Source organism: Lygodium microphyllum, chromosome 7 (assembly GCF_053477565.2).
Source record: "Lygodium microphyllum isolate KBCC chromosome 7, Lygodium_microphyllum_v1.1.10, whole genome shotgun sequence".
In the NCBI taxonomy this organism is placed as follows: Eukaryota; Viridiplantae; Streptophyta; class Polypodiopsida; order Schizaeales; family Lygodiaceae; genus Lygodium; species Lygodium microphyllum.
This window is the reverse complement of record NC_141141.1, coordinates 107,199,544-107,219,029: the sequence shown is the minus strand read 5'-3', so window position 1 is coordinate 107,219,029 and position 19,486 is coordinate 107,199,544. Positions and strand designations below refer to the sequence as shown.

The 19,486-nt window shown below is 44.1% G+C and overlaps 1 protein-coding gene across 2 annotated transcripts in view; it reads right to left on the bottom strand.

Moving 5' to 3' along the window:
• LOC148033800 (ribonuclease III domain-containing protein RNC1, chloroplastic-like) overlaps window positions 1-17,807 on the bottom strand; it is a 51,295-nt gene extending 33,488 nt beyond the window's left edge. The window contains exon 1 of one of the 2 annotated variants that reach the window (XR_015691378.1): window positions 16,980-17,807. Coding sequence is in view for 1 of the 2 variants with exons in the window: in XM_087681798.1 (XP_087537924.1) it covers window positions 16,980-17,728 (749 nt within the window). In the remaining variant the exon portion in view is untranslated. The remainder of the gene's footprint in view (window positions 1-16,979) is intronic. The other variant, XM_087681798.1, reaches the window with a different exon arrangement.
• Window positions 17,808-19,486: the final 1,679 nt, after the last annotated feature.

The following is a 19,486-nucleotide window of genomic DNA, read 5'->3' as shown; positions in this document are numbered from 1 at the left end:
GTTCACAAAAATGGCACATTTCATCTCCACCACCAAGACCATCACAAGCGCAACTACTACTAGACTCTACCTCAGATACATTTTCAAATTACATGGACTCCCAGACGACATCATCAGCAATCGAGATCCCCAATTCATATCTAGTTTTTGGAAGAGCCTTTGCAACCTCCTTGGAGTCCTAGTTAAGTTATCCACAACTAATCATCCATAGACTAATAGTCAAACAGAACGGGTAAATCAAGTCTTGGAACAATATCTCCGTTGCGCCATCAAAATGATTGGTTTGAGCTCTTGCCCTTTGTAGAGTTTGCTTATAATAATAGTATCCATGCATCTACCAAGTGAACTCCTTTCTTTGCAAACTATGGCCAGCATCCAAGGATGGATATACATCTCTCAAATCAAGTAAAGAACCCTACCGCCCGAGATAAAGCTCAACACCTAGTAGATATACACCAAGAACTCAACCAACAAATCCAAAAGGCTCAGAATCAATACAAGCACTATGTGAATCAGTATCGTCTCCAACACAGCATACAAAGTCAATAACAAAGTATGGTTACTCAGACATAACCTCCAGACAACAAGGCCCTCCACCAAGCTATAGATCACCAGAGATTTGGACCCTTCACTATCGTAGCCCAAATCAACCCAATTGCTTACCAACTCCCCATCACCATGAAGATCCACCCAGTCTTCCATGTTTCCTTTCTTGAGACATACCATAGCTCACCACTAAGAGGGGAGATCTCTAATCCCCCACCATCAGTCCAAATTGAAGATCATGAAGAATTTGAGGTCGAGCAAATCTTAGACTTGAGGATCTCCGGAGATCGATTGGAATACCTTGTTCACTACAAACGATATGACATCAATGATCGCACTTGGAAACGTGCAAAATATCTCCAAAGACCAAACCACCAAGCCGCTCCTCGTGGAACTCGTCGCTAAAGGAGGGGGTGATGATGACACGGACATGCTATCATCAAGTGTACAGATTAATGCTTGCTCATGCTATATGAATCCATACCCCATGCAAACGCACCCTTAATAGGATACCTTCGAGCCAACTATGCAAACCTACCCTTCCATATCATCATAGAACCTTCTAGAAGTTATGCCATGTCATTGCTTGCATCATTGATGATGTCATCATGGAACATTCTAAAATATCTTTATCCACCCTCCAACACCTATGAAAGGAGGGGCTCACTATAGAGCTACTCTGTCTTGCCAATGCCAATCTTGGCAGCTCAAGGAGTCGAGACCTCCAAGTAAGTAACTTCGAGTTCCAATTCTAGTTCTTGTCTAGTCATGGTATCTAGTCTTGTCTTGTCTTCCATTATACTCATGTTGTCTTGTCACCTTGTAATCTCATAGTACGAGATCTTGTCTAGTATTGTCTTGTATCTTGTTCATCTTCGTTGAAGGAGATCTTGTAATTTTGATATCTTGTATCCATACCTACGGTCCTGAGTTGTGGGATCCTTCATATCCTATCAAGTCTTGTTTTCTATACCTATGGTCCCGGGTTCTGGGATTTTCTGTATCTTGTTAAGTTATCATTGTACCTTGTGCCTCTTTGTGGGATTATCTCGTAATCAGAATTCCTATAACAAATCTTGCATCTAGTCTAGTCTCTTGAGCACAACCTAGTGCTCCCATCATAGCGAGCTTTATACTTGACCATCAATATGTTGGCCATGAATTTTCGAAGAAACCTAAAAAGATTCTCCTCAAGTACTAACACTCGCTTTGCTTACAAATTCTTGATGTTTAGTCGTTTAAGGGAGTGCAATGGTGCATTGAGCTAGGTATTTATTAGTGATGAGTTCATGCCAAGATTCAATTTGTTATATACCTATTGTGCCTCATAGACGCAATGCATTTATGTATTGACAAGGTCTACGAGGCTATAGACAGGATGATTGAGCGCCTAGTATAATGAGATCCACACGTTATGTGTGACACGTTGGGATGTCTATGTGTCCCCTTTGCATTCAGCAATATACATATTAAATCGAGAGTTTCAGGGTCATAGATAGAAAAGTAAAAAGAGGGGGGCATTCATCTATAATCTCATCCGACAAGCCATAATAGATAGCGATCTACAATCTCAATTCTTGAATCTTTGATCTTAGTTTTAGTCTTTAAATAATTTCAAGCCGTCTATATACTCTTTACCTTGATTCTCAATTTACTCTTTACCTTCACCCCTACCTCTATCTCCACATTTTTAAGTAAGATGTATGCTACATATATGTAGATTGGTGCCAATAATATGGTCCAAGTTGTCATCGACGTATGAGTATGTAATATGTAGGGATGAAAGGAAGATAGAGAGAAGAAAATGCAAAAGATGATAAATGAAACAAATTAGCAAAGAATGTTGTTGGAACAACCCTTGCATATATGTCTTGGCACATCAATGAGGGTGCCCAATTTTGAAAGGTAAGAAATAGAGAAAGATGACTAAGGAGAGCGGAGAGAGAAGATGAATGATGGTTGGAATGTAATGGCTATAGTAGGAAAGGAAGGCAGAATTGGTTGCAATGATGAAGGGTAGAAGGCAAAGGCTATAAACAGCAAACAATGTTGCATATTGGTCAATGGGCACTTGAAGAAAAATCCTAATCTCCACCTAACGTTCATGTGATGAAGGCAATCGTCATAAGAGCAAGATTGATAGACAGATGTGGTGTTAGAGCTTAAGTTTTTGATAGACTCGTATAAAGGCTCCCAACTAGGAGATTACCACAGAAGAAGACATGGAAAATCATGCCTTCTTAAATCCTAGATGTGGTTGAAGGCCAAAGAAGTAGGGAATTCAATGAAGATCAGAACATGCCAATGTTTCAGTAGTTTGTTGATGATGGAATCCAATTGAGTAGCATGACCTCTCTGTAGACAAAACCATGAAGAAATGTGGGCAAGGATATGTTAATGGTAGCGGAGAGGCCTTGAATGGGTCATATAGAAGGTATCCATTCTGAGATGGATGAGCCAAATCATTGGCATGACCAGATGATGAAAGTGAGGGACTATTGAAGGTGCCGAAAAAGCTCGTACTAGAGATGAATATAAGGGACCAAAGGGCTCAAGATGGGTATGCTCGAATTAAGGAAGGATGGTTGGGAGAAGGGAAAAAGTAGCCATTGCATGAGATAAAGACCATGTGGTAATGTAATTCCTAAAAAAGTTGCCCACGATCTTGGGATTCCTCCCTTGAAATTGATAGAAGGGCAAGAGAATCCATAGTTAAATCATCGATATTAGTATCCTCCTTTGAAAGGGATAGGTGATTTGAGGGAACCATTAGAGGAGATGGTGGGGGATGGGATGGAACTTGTCGGATAGATTGTACCTAGAGGCAAATGGGAGATGTCGAGAAGGGCCGTCCAAAAAAGAATAGGAATGGAGTCGATAAAGTCCGTGCTTTTGACAACCTGTCTAAAGGCTAGCTTTTGAGGTAGCATCCGCTGCAAAGATGGTCTGCTCATGGAAGATAACTTAGGGACCAAGATAATTAAACCATAGATTGAGAGGAGATGGAAGTCCAAGGCTAGAACATGAAAGACTTTCCCTATGGAGCTCAAATGTGGATGGTTGGGTAATGATAGCATTGTGCCCACACCATCAATGGTCATTGATGTAAATGTCACCAACAGTGATGGGATACTCTTGAGAATGTGGATGGTTGGATAATGATAGCATTGTGCCCACACCATCAATGGTCATTGATGTAAATGTCACCAACAGTGATGGGATACTCTTGAGAATAGAGATATTGGAGCCAATCATACTTGTAAGTCGTATGACTCAAAGCATAGCTAGCTATCCATGAGCATAGGTACCTTTGAAGATGAGCAAGTCGAGGGAGAATCCTCCACTTGATGGATGCGAATGAAGACGAACTTAGGAATAATGGTGGAAGTAGATGTGGATAAAGAGTTAGGCTCCTTCAATCCATCCTTTGCACTTGGACATAGGTGAGGGTAGTTCTTCCAACACTTCTCCTTGAGATGTGGGGTCTATCCATAGCGAGGGCAGTTGAGAAAGCCCTTCTGCTTTTCCTCTTTGTCTGGATTAGTATCTAAGGATGAGTATATATGGATTTTCTTTCTTCTTTTGTTCTTTTTTGGATGATGATACTGCAAAAGTATGACTAATTGTACTCGCTCAACCTAAACTTATTTGCTTGTGATTTGCATCCTTTTGCAAGATAATTGGGACTAACTCCTCCCGTGTGATTTTGTGTTGCACTCATGGGTGAGAAGATTAGTGGAAAAGATGTCATATTTCTCGATGGAAGATCTGACAAGAGGGTCACATCCTTGTCCTTTGGATAATCTTCCCTAGGGATGTTAACTCATCTTGAATATTCTCCATCTCATTAATGTGATCCTTAATGGTGGGGGAAACTGTGATATAGAGCTATCATTTCCTAACTTCAAGGGTCATTTGGTGTGCAAATGTGTTGACCTAGTAAGGATGATAATTGTGTCCGAACTTTGAAAGCGGTGCATAGAAGTGTTATGTGCACAAGAAGTGAGTCACTATAAGTGAGGAAAAACAAGCAATGGGCATGAGGATTGAGCATGTCTCAAAGATCTCATGAAGTGTTTTGTGTGCGAGGGGGAAACATGAATGGATGGGGGACAACAAGGAGGCCAATCAGAGTCCATCTCCATTTGCATCATCATCACACTTGTCTTTGCATTGATCCCCATGCTCATTATAATATTCTTAACGATGATCCTCATGGTTGGTTTTCATGGCGGTCGTTGTGATCTTGATTGAGCTTGTGATCCACTTGTTGAGCTAAAATATGCATTACTTGCCGATTAGCCTCTTAAACAGTCCCAAAACACACTAAAAATGCTCTTTTAGAGTAAAACCCTAAAACGGGGAGCGGTTTGAGAGAGTTCAGTGGAAACCCTAAAACGGGGAGCGGTTCGAGAAAGTTTAGTGGAAACCCTAATTTTTGGGGCACCCTTCCACATCTATAAATAGACAGGCTGCCCCCATTCAGCCATCATCCTTGTTTACAGGTTACACCAGCCCACACACCCTCTGCTGCTGTTGGTGCCCAGTTTCCAGCCTGCAGCCCGCCTCCATCTGCTGTCCAGCCATCATCAACTGCAGCCACATCATCTTCAGCCTGTCCATTGCTGTAGGTGGCAGCTCTCAGTTGCTGGCGACTGCTCCAAACTGTCCCAAACTGCTGTTCAGCTTGCTATCCATCATCTCCAAGGTCAGCCAGCCTGCGTTTTCAGCATTGCAAGCCTTGACACTCTCAAATACTGTTTCAGCCTGCTGTTTACAGTAGACTGTGCACAATTTCCAGCCCTCGATCGGTGGTACACTGCTGCGTTTTGGTGACCAGCTTGCTGCCATTCACTATTCAGCACTCCTACACTCCGACTGGTGGTCACAGACTTGGGATCCGTCTTCGGTGGATGTCACACTCCGACATTGCTCTACCCTTGAGCACACTATACACTCTTACATTCATTTACAGCATTCATTCACTTCAGAGTTGTGTTCTCTCTCTCCCTTCTTCTGTATGTGTTTGAGTTTTGAGTTTTGTGTTTAGGGTTTGAGTTTTGCCCTCTGTGTCTGTGTTTGTGTCTTTGTGTTTCTGTCGTGATCGTACACTTTGTGTGTCCTCAGTGCAAACCCTAGCAGTCTTCTTAACACCACTTGGTCCTACCAATCATAGCAGCTCACCTCTTGAATCCTTTGAAAACCTACAAAAAAGAGAGCTGCATTGGATGACAATCCACCAGTTGAGTCCTCTCGACGGAGCCTCTAGAGTCCACACAATCGAGTACAAACAAGCTGAGAAGAGGGTTGAAAGAAGGGAAAGCACAACTGCATCAAGAAAAATGCAGCAGTGTCATAGTTCTATGTCACAAGACACTTGGTGATTCATACCATGTTAGTGTGCAGTATGGGAGTGATAAAAGACCGGAGAGAAGAAAATGCAAAAGATGATGAAGGAAACAAAGCTTAAACTTGACTGAAATGAACATGAAAGAATGTTGTTGTAGCAGTCCTTGCACGTATGCCTTGGCATATCAATGAGGGCATTGAACTCCAAAAGGCACATGAAACCAACCTTCCTTCTTGGAAAGGGCAGTAATTTCCTGATTAAGCACTTAACTACGACAATCAGCAAATGAATATAACTTGAAATGCACAAATTACCTTAATAATCTCAGTCATTGGACACCTTGTTGGCCCCAAAATTGGCGCCCCTTTGGGTATTTCTTTAATTTGATTGCTAATGAAATGAGTACAAGTTGAGATTCACAATCTCCTTTGTTGTTCTAAGAAGCCTCTTTGCTGTAGCAACAATCAACAATCAATTTGGGCCAATTGCCCCTTGATTTTTCACCTAGGACTTGCACAAACGGAACCATCAACTAGCGAAATGGCCCCAAATTAAAATGAATGGGTTGGTATCTGAATTCCTTGGCAATTACACAAATTTCAAGTGTTGAATTCATTGTACGATGTCTTCACCAATTGGCACAAGTAATGAGGTGATTGTCAAACCCTAAATTTTGTAGAAATTTAGAATTTATAATAGAGATCTCTTTGTTGTCCACCAATTTTGGTTGAGATCAGCTCAAAATGACAGAGAAATGCTGAGATCTTATGCAAATGGGTTGGAGAAGGTGAGAGAAAGCCAAAATGGATCTCTATATGCATATCAGTGACATTGATTCCTCGTATCAAGAAGGCAAATACTTGTAAAGAGGCATGGGAGATCATTGAGAAAATGTATGGGACATGTACGGAGTCAAGGAAGATACAACTTAAGCAAAGATTACATGGAGCATGGAGAGAAAATCGCACTATCAGTGACTATGTTGCAAAAATCAAACAGATTGCAGAACATCTTGCATCTATAAATGCACTAGTGGATGATGTTGACTTGGTTTCAGTCACTCTTAATGGACTTGGCCCAGCATATAAGTCTTTGGATACCTCTATTTTCGTTAGAGGAGGCTCTAATGCAGACTTTGAAGAATTGATTGCCTTGCTACTCACAGAAGAAATAAAGTTGGGTTTGAATGCATCTGGCAGTAGCTAGAATATAAGTGGAGAGAGTGTCTTTTATCATTAGAGAGGTCGTGGTAGCCCATCTAGAGCTAGAGACTCATCTTATGGCCGTGGTGGTGATAGCTTTGCACGTGGTCGAGGTTCCTTTGGTCATGGTGGTTTCATGCCTAGAGGCAATTGATGGCACAGGTCTCAAGGTGGTTGCTAAACCCTAATTTTTGTAGAAATTTAGGGTTTATAGCAAAAATCTCTATGTTATCCACCGAAATATGGCTGAGTTTTTGTGAGAATGGTTGGGGAATGCTGAGATCTCATGAGAATGGATTGGAGAAGGTGAGAGAAAGCCAAGATGAGAGAGAAATCTTATTTTCTTCTTAAGAAAACCCTAAAATCTGCCTGCTGCCTGCTCTAGCCTGCATTTAATGCAATCACCCACTACCAAGCATCTCCACAATGGTGTCACTTGATCAAGAATGTTGCTACCAGCCCTTGGAAGGTATCTCCTTGTTATCCCCTACTTGTTGAGGCTCCCAGATGGTTGTCTTTTGCATCAAATTGTTGCTCTTTGATAAAAAAATGGACCACAGCTCCCTCTCTCTCTCTCTCTCAGGCTAGTCTATTTTAGCCCTTTTGACCCTACCCAAAATTAAATGTGCCAATCCATAATTAAATTGGCTAGGCCATTTGCAACTTGGAGTAATCTTCAACCTCTGTTACACCTTAGACTAGCATTAATTAATTAATTAATGCTAGTCCCTAGTGTCACCACTAACACTTATTGACCAAACAATTGTCCTAGGGTCAAAATGGACACCGATTGACCACTAAAACCCAGTTGGCATAACTGATCACAACTCGTCTTCGAGACCCACTCTATCCTTGGGGTGGTCTATTACCATGAAATAACTGCCATATGCATCACATGTGCTAAACAACCTTGCACATTTGATTAATATCTTAATCAAATGTTATTGACAAGATTAGAGCATCTTAAAATTTCATGTCCCTGTGATATATGCGGAGAGAGAGAGAGAGAGAGATGGAATTTCATTTTTTGAGTGTGGTCCTAGGTAACTCACCACCGCATACCAGCTCGTTCATGGATTATGGGAAATATGTCATCTATATCTTCTTTGCATTTAGATTGTTCCTACCTATTTCATTTCCTTAGATAGCCCTGTGGCATATATGGCGTACTTGGAATGCCTTTATTTTTTATTCAACATCGGGCATCCATAGGCATGTGGCGTGTGTGCGTGGATTAGTGTTATGGCAAATCTCTTCTATGATGTTAGCTGACCTGGTTCTTCTGGATATTGCTACTTCCCGGTCCCTTCATACCCACAACCACAATCCAGAAAAAGTGTTGAGAGCACAAGAGTCAAGAATGTTAATGATGCGCCTCTTCTTTCAAACAACCCATCCATCGAAGATGATGGTACATCCATACTTCACCCAATTAACACAGATGAGCTCAAGAGATTCATTCATTGTCCCTCCTCAACTAGCTTTTTTTGTATGGACATCATCATAGTTAACTCCATGCCACCCCTCACATGATCCCGCTACGGCTTTCACCATCCTCCATCTATCCACTCTAAGAACGTGAAAGGGGATATTACACTCAAAGATGATATGTACAATCTCTATCTTTGCATTCCATTCCTTTGCCACTCCTTAAGTAAGGATAGTGGATCCAAAACACTTGTCATAGCCTCAACAAGAGTCACTTGTCTCTTGAGCCTCTTGAATCCAATGGTGGCAACAATGAAGGCATACGATGTCAGAGTGCAGCGATGTGGAAGCGTGGAACCAAGACTGAGAGAGAGAGAACGCAGAGAGAAGAGAGAGAAAGAGACAATGGAAGATGAAGTTCTGCTGTATAAAGTGTGCTGTATACAAAGATATGCAGATATATACACAGGCGCAGTGCACGGGACTACGTGTCTCCACCTCGACGATACAACCTGCTGTTCACCTCGAAGTCCGCTGCAGTCTGCACGATCTCCAACCTGAAAACTGCAAACAGAGATGTAATCTGCTCGAGCCTCCAGCCTGAAACCTGCAAACAGAAGTGACTAGAAGAATGCAAAAGATCGGCTATAAATAGCCAGAAATAGGCAGGTCGGCTGCATTAAATGCAGCCGATTGTCCAGGTACAGGTCGGACTGCCACGTGGCAGTGCGTCTGGGCAGTCCGACTGGCTGCCGACAAGATCTGATCGCTAACACCCCCTCTCAGAGCTTGGGCGGGGCAGAAGCTTGAGGGATCTGGCATGTCTCCGAAGTAGAGCCTGGGGAAGCGCCTTCGTAAACAAATCTGGAAGATTGTCCTCCGTCTTGCAGTACTCCACAGCGATGGTCTGGGGGCAGCCAAGCTCCTCCAACAATCTCCGAAGCCACACAGCCTCACATCCGGTGGAAGACGCGGCCCAATACTCCGCCTCAGTAGGTCGAAAGGGCTACCGTGGGCTGCTTCTTGCTACTCCATGAGATAACACCTGCACCCAAGGTAAAACAGTAACCTGTAGTAGACCGCCTGTGGTCCACATCACCAGCCCAATCCGAGTCGCTCCAACCTACAAGTACAAGATCTGAACCACCTGTGCCTACTGGATAATGAATCCCTAAATCAAACATCCCCCTCAAATACCGAAGTATCCTCTGGGCAGCCTGCCAATGCACCATCTGAGGTTCACTCATGAATCCCGCCAAGAGACCAACAGCAAAACAAAGATCAACACGAGTGTTGAGGAGCCAAATCAATGATCCAATCAACTGACGATAGCGGGAAGCATCCGCCATGGGAGAAGCTGAATCTGAAGTGGCCTTCCAGTTCGAATCCATAGGAGTAGTAATGATCCGACAATCCTCCATCGCAAAAGAAACCAAGAGCTCCTGTACATATCTCTGCTGAGAGATGAAAATCCCCCTCTGAGACTGATAAATCTCATGGCCCAAGAAAAAATGGAGTAGACCCAAATCCGTCATCTCGAACACCTGATGTAAAGCTGCCTTCGTCTCTTTGACCTTCTGTGCATGATCACCTGTGACAATAAAATCATCAACATACAACACAAAAAGCACACAACCAGCCTTGGAAGTGTGTACATACAGCTGCGGATTGGCCTTGGAACGCCGATATCCCAACTGTGACTGAAGGAACGAATCAATCTTTTCGTTCCATGCACGTGGAGCCTGCTTGAGGCCATACAAGGCCTTCTTCAACCTGTAGACTTTCCCATCTGAAGATCCAAAGCCAGGAGGCTGCTCGACATAGATCTCCTCCTTCAAATCACCATTGAGGAAGGCCGACTTCACATCCAACTAGTAGACAGGCCATCTCCTATGGCCAGCCAAGGCAAGAACAGCTCGAATAGTCGCCCTACGAGCAGTGGGGGCAAAAGTGTCATGACAATCAATCCCTAGGCGCTGTGCAAAACCTTTAGCAACAAGGCGAGCCTTGTGCTTGTCCAAAGAACCATCGCTAAGGTACTTGGTCTTGAAGACCCATTTGACGTCAATCACCTTCTTATTCGAGGGGCGAGGCACGAGAGAGCAAGTGCCATTCCTCTCAATAGCATCCAACTCGGCTTCCATAGCTTTCTTCCATGGTGCGGACTGTAAAGCCTCCTTCACGGAGGTGGGCTCTCGATCCTGCATAACACGGGTCATCAAACAATAGTTAGAGCAAACAAGCTCCGTAGAATGTGCCTGGTGCCTCCGTGACCGCCGCGGACCATCCTACGATCCCCACTCCTTAGGGATCCCCTCGATCCCTGAATCACGAAGTGTGTCATGGGCCGAACGAGGAGGCCGGACCTATCCTCGTCTCTCTCCATCAGCTGAAGACTCTGGGATATCCACCGGTGGTAACTCCTCGGGGGTGACCGGTGGAACAATAGACTCTGTATCGAAAACAGAATCGGAATCAAAAGGCGCGGGCTCCAAAGGAACTGTCTCAAGAGCCCAACTCTCCCTTGGATCTCCAAGAACGGGATGCTCCTCACCCGCTGCTATGGCCGGAATCTCCACGAACCGCACATCTCGACTGGAGTACACATCCCGCTTGACGGGATCATACAAATGATAGCCTTGGGACTGAGAGCTATAGCCAACAAACACCTGTCTTCGGGAAGCTGCTTCAAATTTATCACGATGAGCCTTGGGAATGTGAACATAAGCATCACACCCAAAAACCCTAAAATAAGAAACATCGGGATTAGTCCCAAAGTAAGCCTCAAAAGGTGTCATCCCATCAATGGCCGAAGTGGGGGATCGGTTAAGGATGTGGACTGCAGTAGCCACAGCCTCCGCCCACAGAAACTGAGATGTCTGTCGGTGCTCCATCATGGTGCGCGCCATCTCAATCACACTTCGGTTCTTCCGTTCAAGAATGCCATTTTCTTGAGGAGTGTTGGTGTTAGCAAACTCCTGGTGAATACCTTTCTCTGCACAAAAACGAGCAAACTCATTAGAAACAAATTCACCACCCTTGTCGGATCACAAGGTCTTCAATCACCGGCCTGATCGGTTCTCCTCAAAGAGAAGCCAATCCTTGAAGTAGGAGAAAGCTTCAGACTTCAACGCCAAGAAATCGGCCCAAGTTATCCTGTTGTAGTCATCTACGATCAACATGAAGTACAAGCTTCCTCTCAAGAACTCGTTCCTCATAGGGCCACAAAGATCCGTAGAGACGAGCTCCATCGGTGAAATAGACCGCCGTGAAGCTTTGTGTGGAATCGCATTCCTATGTTGTTTCCCACGAATGCAGGAGACGCATAGCTGCTGATGTCCGGCAACCCTCGAACAAGCTGTCCACGTGACGCCCTCCGAAGATAATCATAGTTGAGGTGACCAAACCGAGCATGCCATAGCTCTGACTGTGTCTGAGAGGTAAGAAGAAGAGTAGGGAGGGCGGTAGAAGACGTCAATTTGTAGATGCCATTCTCCTCATATCCTGATGAGAGAACCTTCCTTGATCCACGATCAAGGACTCGCACCGAATCACTGTCAAACTCCACCAAAAGTCCAAGTGAACAAATCTTATGAACCGAAAGTAGATGATACCCTAAACCTGCAACATGCAAGACCTCTGAGGTATGGGTACCACCACGTCCATCTGGAATAAGCTACATCTCACCCCGTCCTGCAATAGACACCGAAGAGCTATCTCCAATGAGAATCTGCCCACGGAAGGTCGCAACTGGGCAACACCAACTGGTGAAGGAGTCATGTGTCGAGAGGCACCACTGTCAACGATCCACTCTCGAGCTTGGGGAGCTATCATCGCAGCATTAGAAGCATTCGGTGTAGAGTCCTCAATGACAGCTAGTTGAAGAAACGCAGCTGATGAGGGTGCAGCCACCGCTCCAGAATCCTTCATGTCCTTGTTGGTGTCCTTCTTGTCTTTGTCAGGGCAATCCTTCTTCCAATGGCCAATCTTTCCACAAATATGGCATGTGGATTCTTTGTCCTTGTCCTTCTTTGACTTATTGTCCTCCTTCTTCTTCTTTTGGTCCTTCCCCTTCTTCTGAGACGCTTGACCTGTCAAGGCTTCCGCTTTGGAAGCATGCTGTCCCTTCAGTTGTTCCTTTTGGTCCAAGACCATAGGAACCAGCTCTTCCCACCGAAGAGTAGACTCTCACCCCGAAGCAATAAGGGCAGAGTAGAAAGCACCAAATCGTGGCGACAACTGGGACAAGAGTGTGATCGCCATGTCTTCGGAGGAAATCGGCTTCCCCGCATTTTGAACCTGCATCTGAAGCTGTCTAAGCTTGTTGATGTGCTCCCGTAACGAAGAAAACTTGTTCACGGACAAGGTCTGCATAGACCATAGGAACCAGCTCTTCCCACCGAAGAGTAGGCTCTCACCCCGAAGCAATAAGGGCGGAGTAGAAAGCACCGAATCGTGGCGACAACTGGGACAAGAGTGTGATCGCCATGTCTTCGGAGGAAATCGGCTTCCCCGCATTTTGAACCTGCATCTGAAGCTGTCTAAGCTTGTTGATGTGCTCCCGCAACAAAGAAGACTTGTTCACGGACAAGGTCCGCATCTGCACCTCCAAAGAAACCCGCTTCATAAGGGTCATCCGGTTGTACATCTGATCAAGCTCCAGCCATATCTCCCAAGCCACCGTCAAGTGCCAGATATGGGCATCGGAAGAGAGTTTGGACTCATCTCTCACTGAGGGTCGGTCTGTCTCCTCCTGTACAAGCTCCGCCAAATCGTAGGACACAAGGATGGCCAACATCATCACGCGCCAGATACGGTAATTGTCGCCATCGAGCTTTTGATCTGCGGGAAGAGCCGGTAAGACAGGCACCTTCCGGTCCATGATCTTCTGGAGCTCCAAGTCAATCTCTGTAGACATCTTCACCTGTAATGCCTTCACAAACGCAAAAGCAGCCCTCTTTGACTGTGAAAACGCAGCCTGCTAGGGCTCTTTCTTCCGCGTCCCGTACCTTCTTCATCCGCCGGAGGCGATGAAAAAGTAAAACCTGCACTTGAAGACTAAAGACTAGCCTTCCTCCTCTTCAAACAGCAATAAACAGCAGCAAATCCACCAACTGGACTCCTTTCCCGCGCGCCCACCTCGCTTCAGCCTTGTTCCGATGCGCAGCCCACCCACTCACCCTCAAACGCTGGAAACGCAGCCTTGTGTCACGATGGAAACTCCTCTTCAGGTTGATTCTTCACTCAATCAGCCCTTCTTCACTGCTCTGATACCATGTCAGAGTGCAACGATGCGGAAGCGTGGAACCAAGACTGAGAGATAGAGAACGCAGAGAGGAGAGAGAAAGAGACGGTGGAAGATGAAGTTCTGCTGTAGAAAGTGTGATGTATACAAAGATATGCAGATATGTACACGGGCGCAGTGCACGGGACTGCGTGTCTCCACCTCGACGATGCAACCTGCTATTCACCTCGAAGTCCGCTGCAGTCTGCACGATCTCCAACCTGAAATCTGCAAACAGAGATGTAATCTGCACAAGCCTCCAGCCTGAAACCTGCGAACAGAAGTGACTGGAAGAATATAGAAGATCGGCTATAAATAGCCAGAAAATAGGCGCCAGAAATAGGCAGACTGTCCAGGTACAGGTCGGACTGCCACGTGGCAGTCCGACTGGCTACCGACAGGACCTGATCGCCAACATACGAAGCATAAGAATTCCTTCATATTAGCCATAGCCTACAGGATGGGCCATAGCCGAAGAGAATGGCCATGGATATTTTCATGGGGATGTGAAATTTTAAGATACTCTAATCTTGCCAATAAGATTTGATTAAGATATTAATCAAATGTACAAGGTTGTTTAGCACATGTGATGTGCATGGCAATTATTTCATGGTAACACGCCAAGGACCCCGAGGATACACTGGGTTTCAAAGGCAAAAGTTATGATAAGTTATGCCAATTGGATTATCGATTTTGGCGGTTAGTTGGTATCAATTTTAACCCTAGAATAGTTGTTTGGCCAATAAATGTCAATGGTAATACTAGGGACTAACATCAATTAATTATAGATGGGCACATTTAATTTTGGGCAAGGTGAGAAGGGCTGAAATTAATTTTCAAGATGGCTAGATAATGCTCAAAATTAATTAAATGGCTAGATAATGCTAAAAAATGGATTTAGAACGCTGCCACTTGGAAAAAATATCCACAATCCATATAGATAGAGAAAACGTTTTTGGAGGCTACGTCTCAACCATTCAATCAATTTACAACCTCCGACACAGAGAGAGAGAGAGCTATTGGTCCATTTTTTATCAAAGAACAATAATTTGCTGCAAAAGACAATTGTCTGGGAGCCTCAACTAGTGGGAAGCAAGGAGACACCTTCCAAGGGCTAGCACCTACATTGCTGATCAGGTGACAACATTTTGGAGGTGCCTGGTAGTAGGTGACTACATTAAATGCAGGCTAGAGTAGGCAACAGGCAGATTTTAAGGTTTTCTCGTGAAGAAAATCATATTTCTCTCTTATCTTGGCTCTCTTACCTTCTCCAACCCATTCTCAAGATAACTCAACATTTCCCAATCGTTCGTAGAAGAACTCACCATATTTGGTGGACAACAGAAGGATTTATATTGTAAATCCTAAATTTTGCAAAATTTAGGATTTAATCACCACCTTAAGACCCATGCCATCAAAAAAAAGGCATCATACATTGAAATCATCACCTGAAATTTGTGAATTGTCAAGGATTTCAAATGCCCAACTATCCATTGTAAATTTGGAGCAACTCTTGACCAATTGGGATCCAGTTAGCACAAGTCCTAGGTGAAAATCAAGGGGCAAATTGTCCAATTTATTTGTTGATAGTTGGATCAACAAGGGGCTTTTGGATCAGCCAACGAACTCATGGAATCTCTACTTTTAATACATCCATTAGCAATTGAAATTAAAGAAATAAAGAAAGGGGTGCCAATTTTGGGGCCAACAATCTGTATACTGTCCAAGAGTTTTATGCTTGCTATGATTAGTATTTCATCAGGTTATTTACCATCCTATCCAAGGAGGAAGGCCGGTTTCAGGTGTACACGTGTCAAGCAAGATGATATCCTCTTGAGCTTGGGCAATGCTAGCATAGGCCTTACTATTAGAACATGCAACAAAGAGGGACAAAAACAAAGAGGATGGAAACAAGGACAACCAAACCCAAAGAACAAAAAAGCGGATGGGAGAGGAAGGATTGGTATATAAAAATATATAAAATAAGATTCACATTATCCATATATTTCGAGCTTTAACATCGAGACGACAACAAAAAGGTGGGATGGCATTATACAAGGAAGACCGTTTTGAACTTCAACAAATGAGTATGCAAGTATAAATGTGTGCATAGATGTGTGAAAAAGAAAATTGCAAGTGAGTATAACAATGCCCACATGAACAACACCCAACCATCCCCTAGACGCCCCCTTCCTCATCCCAAACAAGGACAGTCCACTTTCCATGGACAAGACAAGAGACATCCCCTCACTTTCTGACATCACCTGAGACCATTTTGTTTCAAGATAGCATTCCCACATCTTGTCCCCCTCCCCTCCCTACAATGTCCCTTGTCATTGTGATCTTCATCATGAATTAGCTATTGCACATGGGAAAATCCTTAAAATGGTGGAAATCCAATCGTGGCAAATATAGGGAATACAACTTGATCTTAAAGCATGGGCTATTCTTTTAGAGATGCATGACCGAAGTCTTTCTTGTGAGATAAAAACTAGCCAATCATGGCATTACATCAACTAAATGTTTAAGATGCTCACATGCAACTAAGACAATACCACAATCATACTATCTACAAACTCTATTTTTTTCTAATGGCCTTTCTTGATTGCATGCTAGATTGCCTAGTCAAAGATTTGGAAAATTCTTCCAACTATCTATCAGGTTCTCTCCAATGCTTTCTTAATATTTCCTTGTCTTTCAATAGGTTCTCTCCAATGCTTTCTTAATATTTCCTTGTCTTTCAATGGGTCGAATAATGGGCTTTGTGGACTGTTTGGACTCAAAAGTAACCGTGCTATGTCTTTATACAATTATGGTCATGTTTTGCTCTGGATGCTCTTCCATGAATGTATTTTCGCCATGCCTTTAATTTTTGAAAGACTTTCTCATGAAGTTTCACAAAGAAGAAAAATATGTGTGCACACTCATGTTATATAGATGCGTTTTCTCCAAAGTTAAGGCTGCTATCCAAACAGATGGATAGTCTGAGAAAGAAAGATTAGTGATTTTTCAGCTAACCAAGAACTAATAACTGTACTTTAAACTCTCCAAGAACTACAAGTGCACTCTGACTGATATATGAAATACAGAGGGTAAAAGGCTTCTTTACAGCAATCCGGTAATGTCAAAATAATGGCCTAGCTTATTTTTATCGAGTTCAGTTTCTTGCCTGATGAGTTTTAAGCCTGCTTCCTTCTTAATGACGATGTCTTTCATGAAAACGTCCAAGAGGCCAACTCTCTCGAAGTATCTAGGCAGCATAGGCATGAGGGTGAGATCCTGCACACGCTCACGCAGGCAGGAGCAGAGCTCACGGGGGTAGCGCTGTAGAAAATACTCCACCAAAGCAAGCTCCACAATGTACTGCCCCAGAAACCATAGCCTGGAATGGCCCAACCTCACCGATTTCGCCTTCTTGCTTCTCTCGCTCTCAAAATGCTGGAATGCCAGGTAGAGGAGCGAGTCCAGGTGGAAGAGGGGGCTGTCCTCGGGCAGCACTGCAGCCGTGGATGTGCTGGCATGATCTGGGAGCCCTAACCCTAGGGCCTTCTTGACTGCGGGCAGGTGCTCATCCATCCAGGCGCGGTCGGGAGGGCGGAGAGGCACGGGAGGGAGGCAGGAGCTGAGGACAGGTAGGACCTTGTTCGAGAGCTGCGGGCTCTTGAGGAAGGTGTCGCCGAGGGAGGGATGGTCGTGCAAGGGGGGCTGAAGCAGGCAGGAGGGGGAGCCGCGCCTGCTGGGAAGAAAACGGCTGCCATGGCTGTGCTGGTCCTCTGGTTGTTCTCCGACTTCTTCTTCTCCATCTTCTTCGTACGAAGACGAGGAGAAGGCGCGCGGGCCTCTGCGAGAGTGCGAGAAGAAGAAGCTCTTTAGACGAAGCAGCTTCTGTGAAAGTTGGTGACCAGCAAGGCTTCGCATTTCCTTCCTCCTCTCTTTGCTGTTCTCCCCATCACCATGCAAAAATACGCCTTTGGAGACCTAACATCGCACAAGAAGTTTCTTACCATTTTTCCCATGTGGATTCCCCATGTGGAAAAAGGGACTCTTTTTCCTTGTTTTTTCCTATGGTGTTCACCACTCGTGCTTTGGAAGCGCCACATATCTAGCTAGGTGTGATTGGGGGTGGGAGCCTTCTAACCCTACCCCTAGAGTGTTCATGAGCATCTACTCAAGAGACATAGCTAGGTGTGGTTGGGGATTGGTACTTGTCTGCTCCCAAGCTCCTTTCCCTTGTTTTTCCTTACAGTGTCCAACATCATGAGATTCTTCTTGAGAGGCACCACATGCATGGCTCAATGCACTTGGGGACATGGAGCTATCGTCCCCCACCTTGAGCTACTCACTAGGTATGTGATCCCTCCCACACCAAAGCTCCTGATGTTGTTACAATTCGCAATGCGGGAAGTATAGTGGGACTTTGTCTAAAAACTTCTTGTATTGCAAGACCATCAACAAGTACATAAATGCATACACACACATACATATATGCACGTAATAAGAACAATACGATGACATAATTATTGGGCACATCACAAATAATGTATGCACTCAAGCATAGTTGGCAATGCCTATTAGGGCATATGTTACTACAATGGTACACTAACAAGGTGATTCTTCTTTCAAAAATGAAAAAACTTCCAATTGGGTTTAGACTAATCACATGAGTCTAATGCTAAAGATTGTTTTCCTTTTGTTATAGTGATATTATATATTTGGTGAGAAAACATAAAGAAAGGTGCCCATTGAACTTATGAGCGGGACTATTGCATGTCTTGAGACTATCTTTATGCTCCAACTTCTATAAGAGCTAGTGTTGGCACCGATTATCATGCTACAAAAAACAATCAGCCCCAATATGGCTACATCTTTAAGTGTCCAATTGTTTGTTTCGACGTCGTATCTTGATAGAAGTGGCTCACAACCTTCTACACTCTTATGACTTTGGTCATCTTGCAACCCCACTAAAACGACAGCCCAAGAGATAGGATCAGCTCCACGAGCAAAACCACCCCCCCTTCCTTCCCTACTCCAACTTCATGTCCACCTCCACATCTCCTTCTGCAAACTCGTGATATCTCTCACCTCTCTCTTCCTAGTTACCTTCTTCTTAAAAAATAGAAGCTTTTTTAAGCAAGGGGCTACCACCCCTAAGTAAGGTGTGACTGAGGGTAGGGGTTGTCCCCTCCCAACCTCTTTTCCCTTCTTTTTCCCTATAGTGTTCAACATCATGAGCTTCTTCTTGAGAGGCATTGCATACTTGACTCAATGCAATTGGGGGCAAGGGGCTCTTGGTCCCCACATCGTGCTAGCAGCCTCTCACCCCCCATTGTACCTCACTAGGTATGCGATCCCTAGATCTTGTGATTCACAGTGTGGAATTTATAGTGGGAATTTGTCTAAAATGTATATTCTGTCTCAACACTAGCAACAAGTACATACACATACTAAGGACAACAAGTGCATACCTATACATATTAGTAACAACAAGATTACATAATCACTAGCCATACAAGTAATGTATGCACTCAAGTGTTGTTACCATTGCCTATTACGGCATATGCTACTACAATGTACACAAACAAAGTAATTCTTCTTTTAAAAATGATTCTAGTTAGCTTGAAATAAGTGGCATGCTTTTGGGAAAGAAGGCTAATAACAAAAGGGCAATGCTCCTAC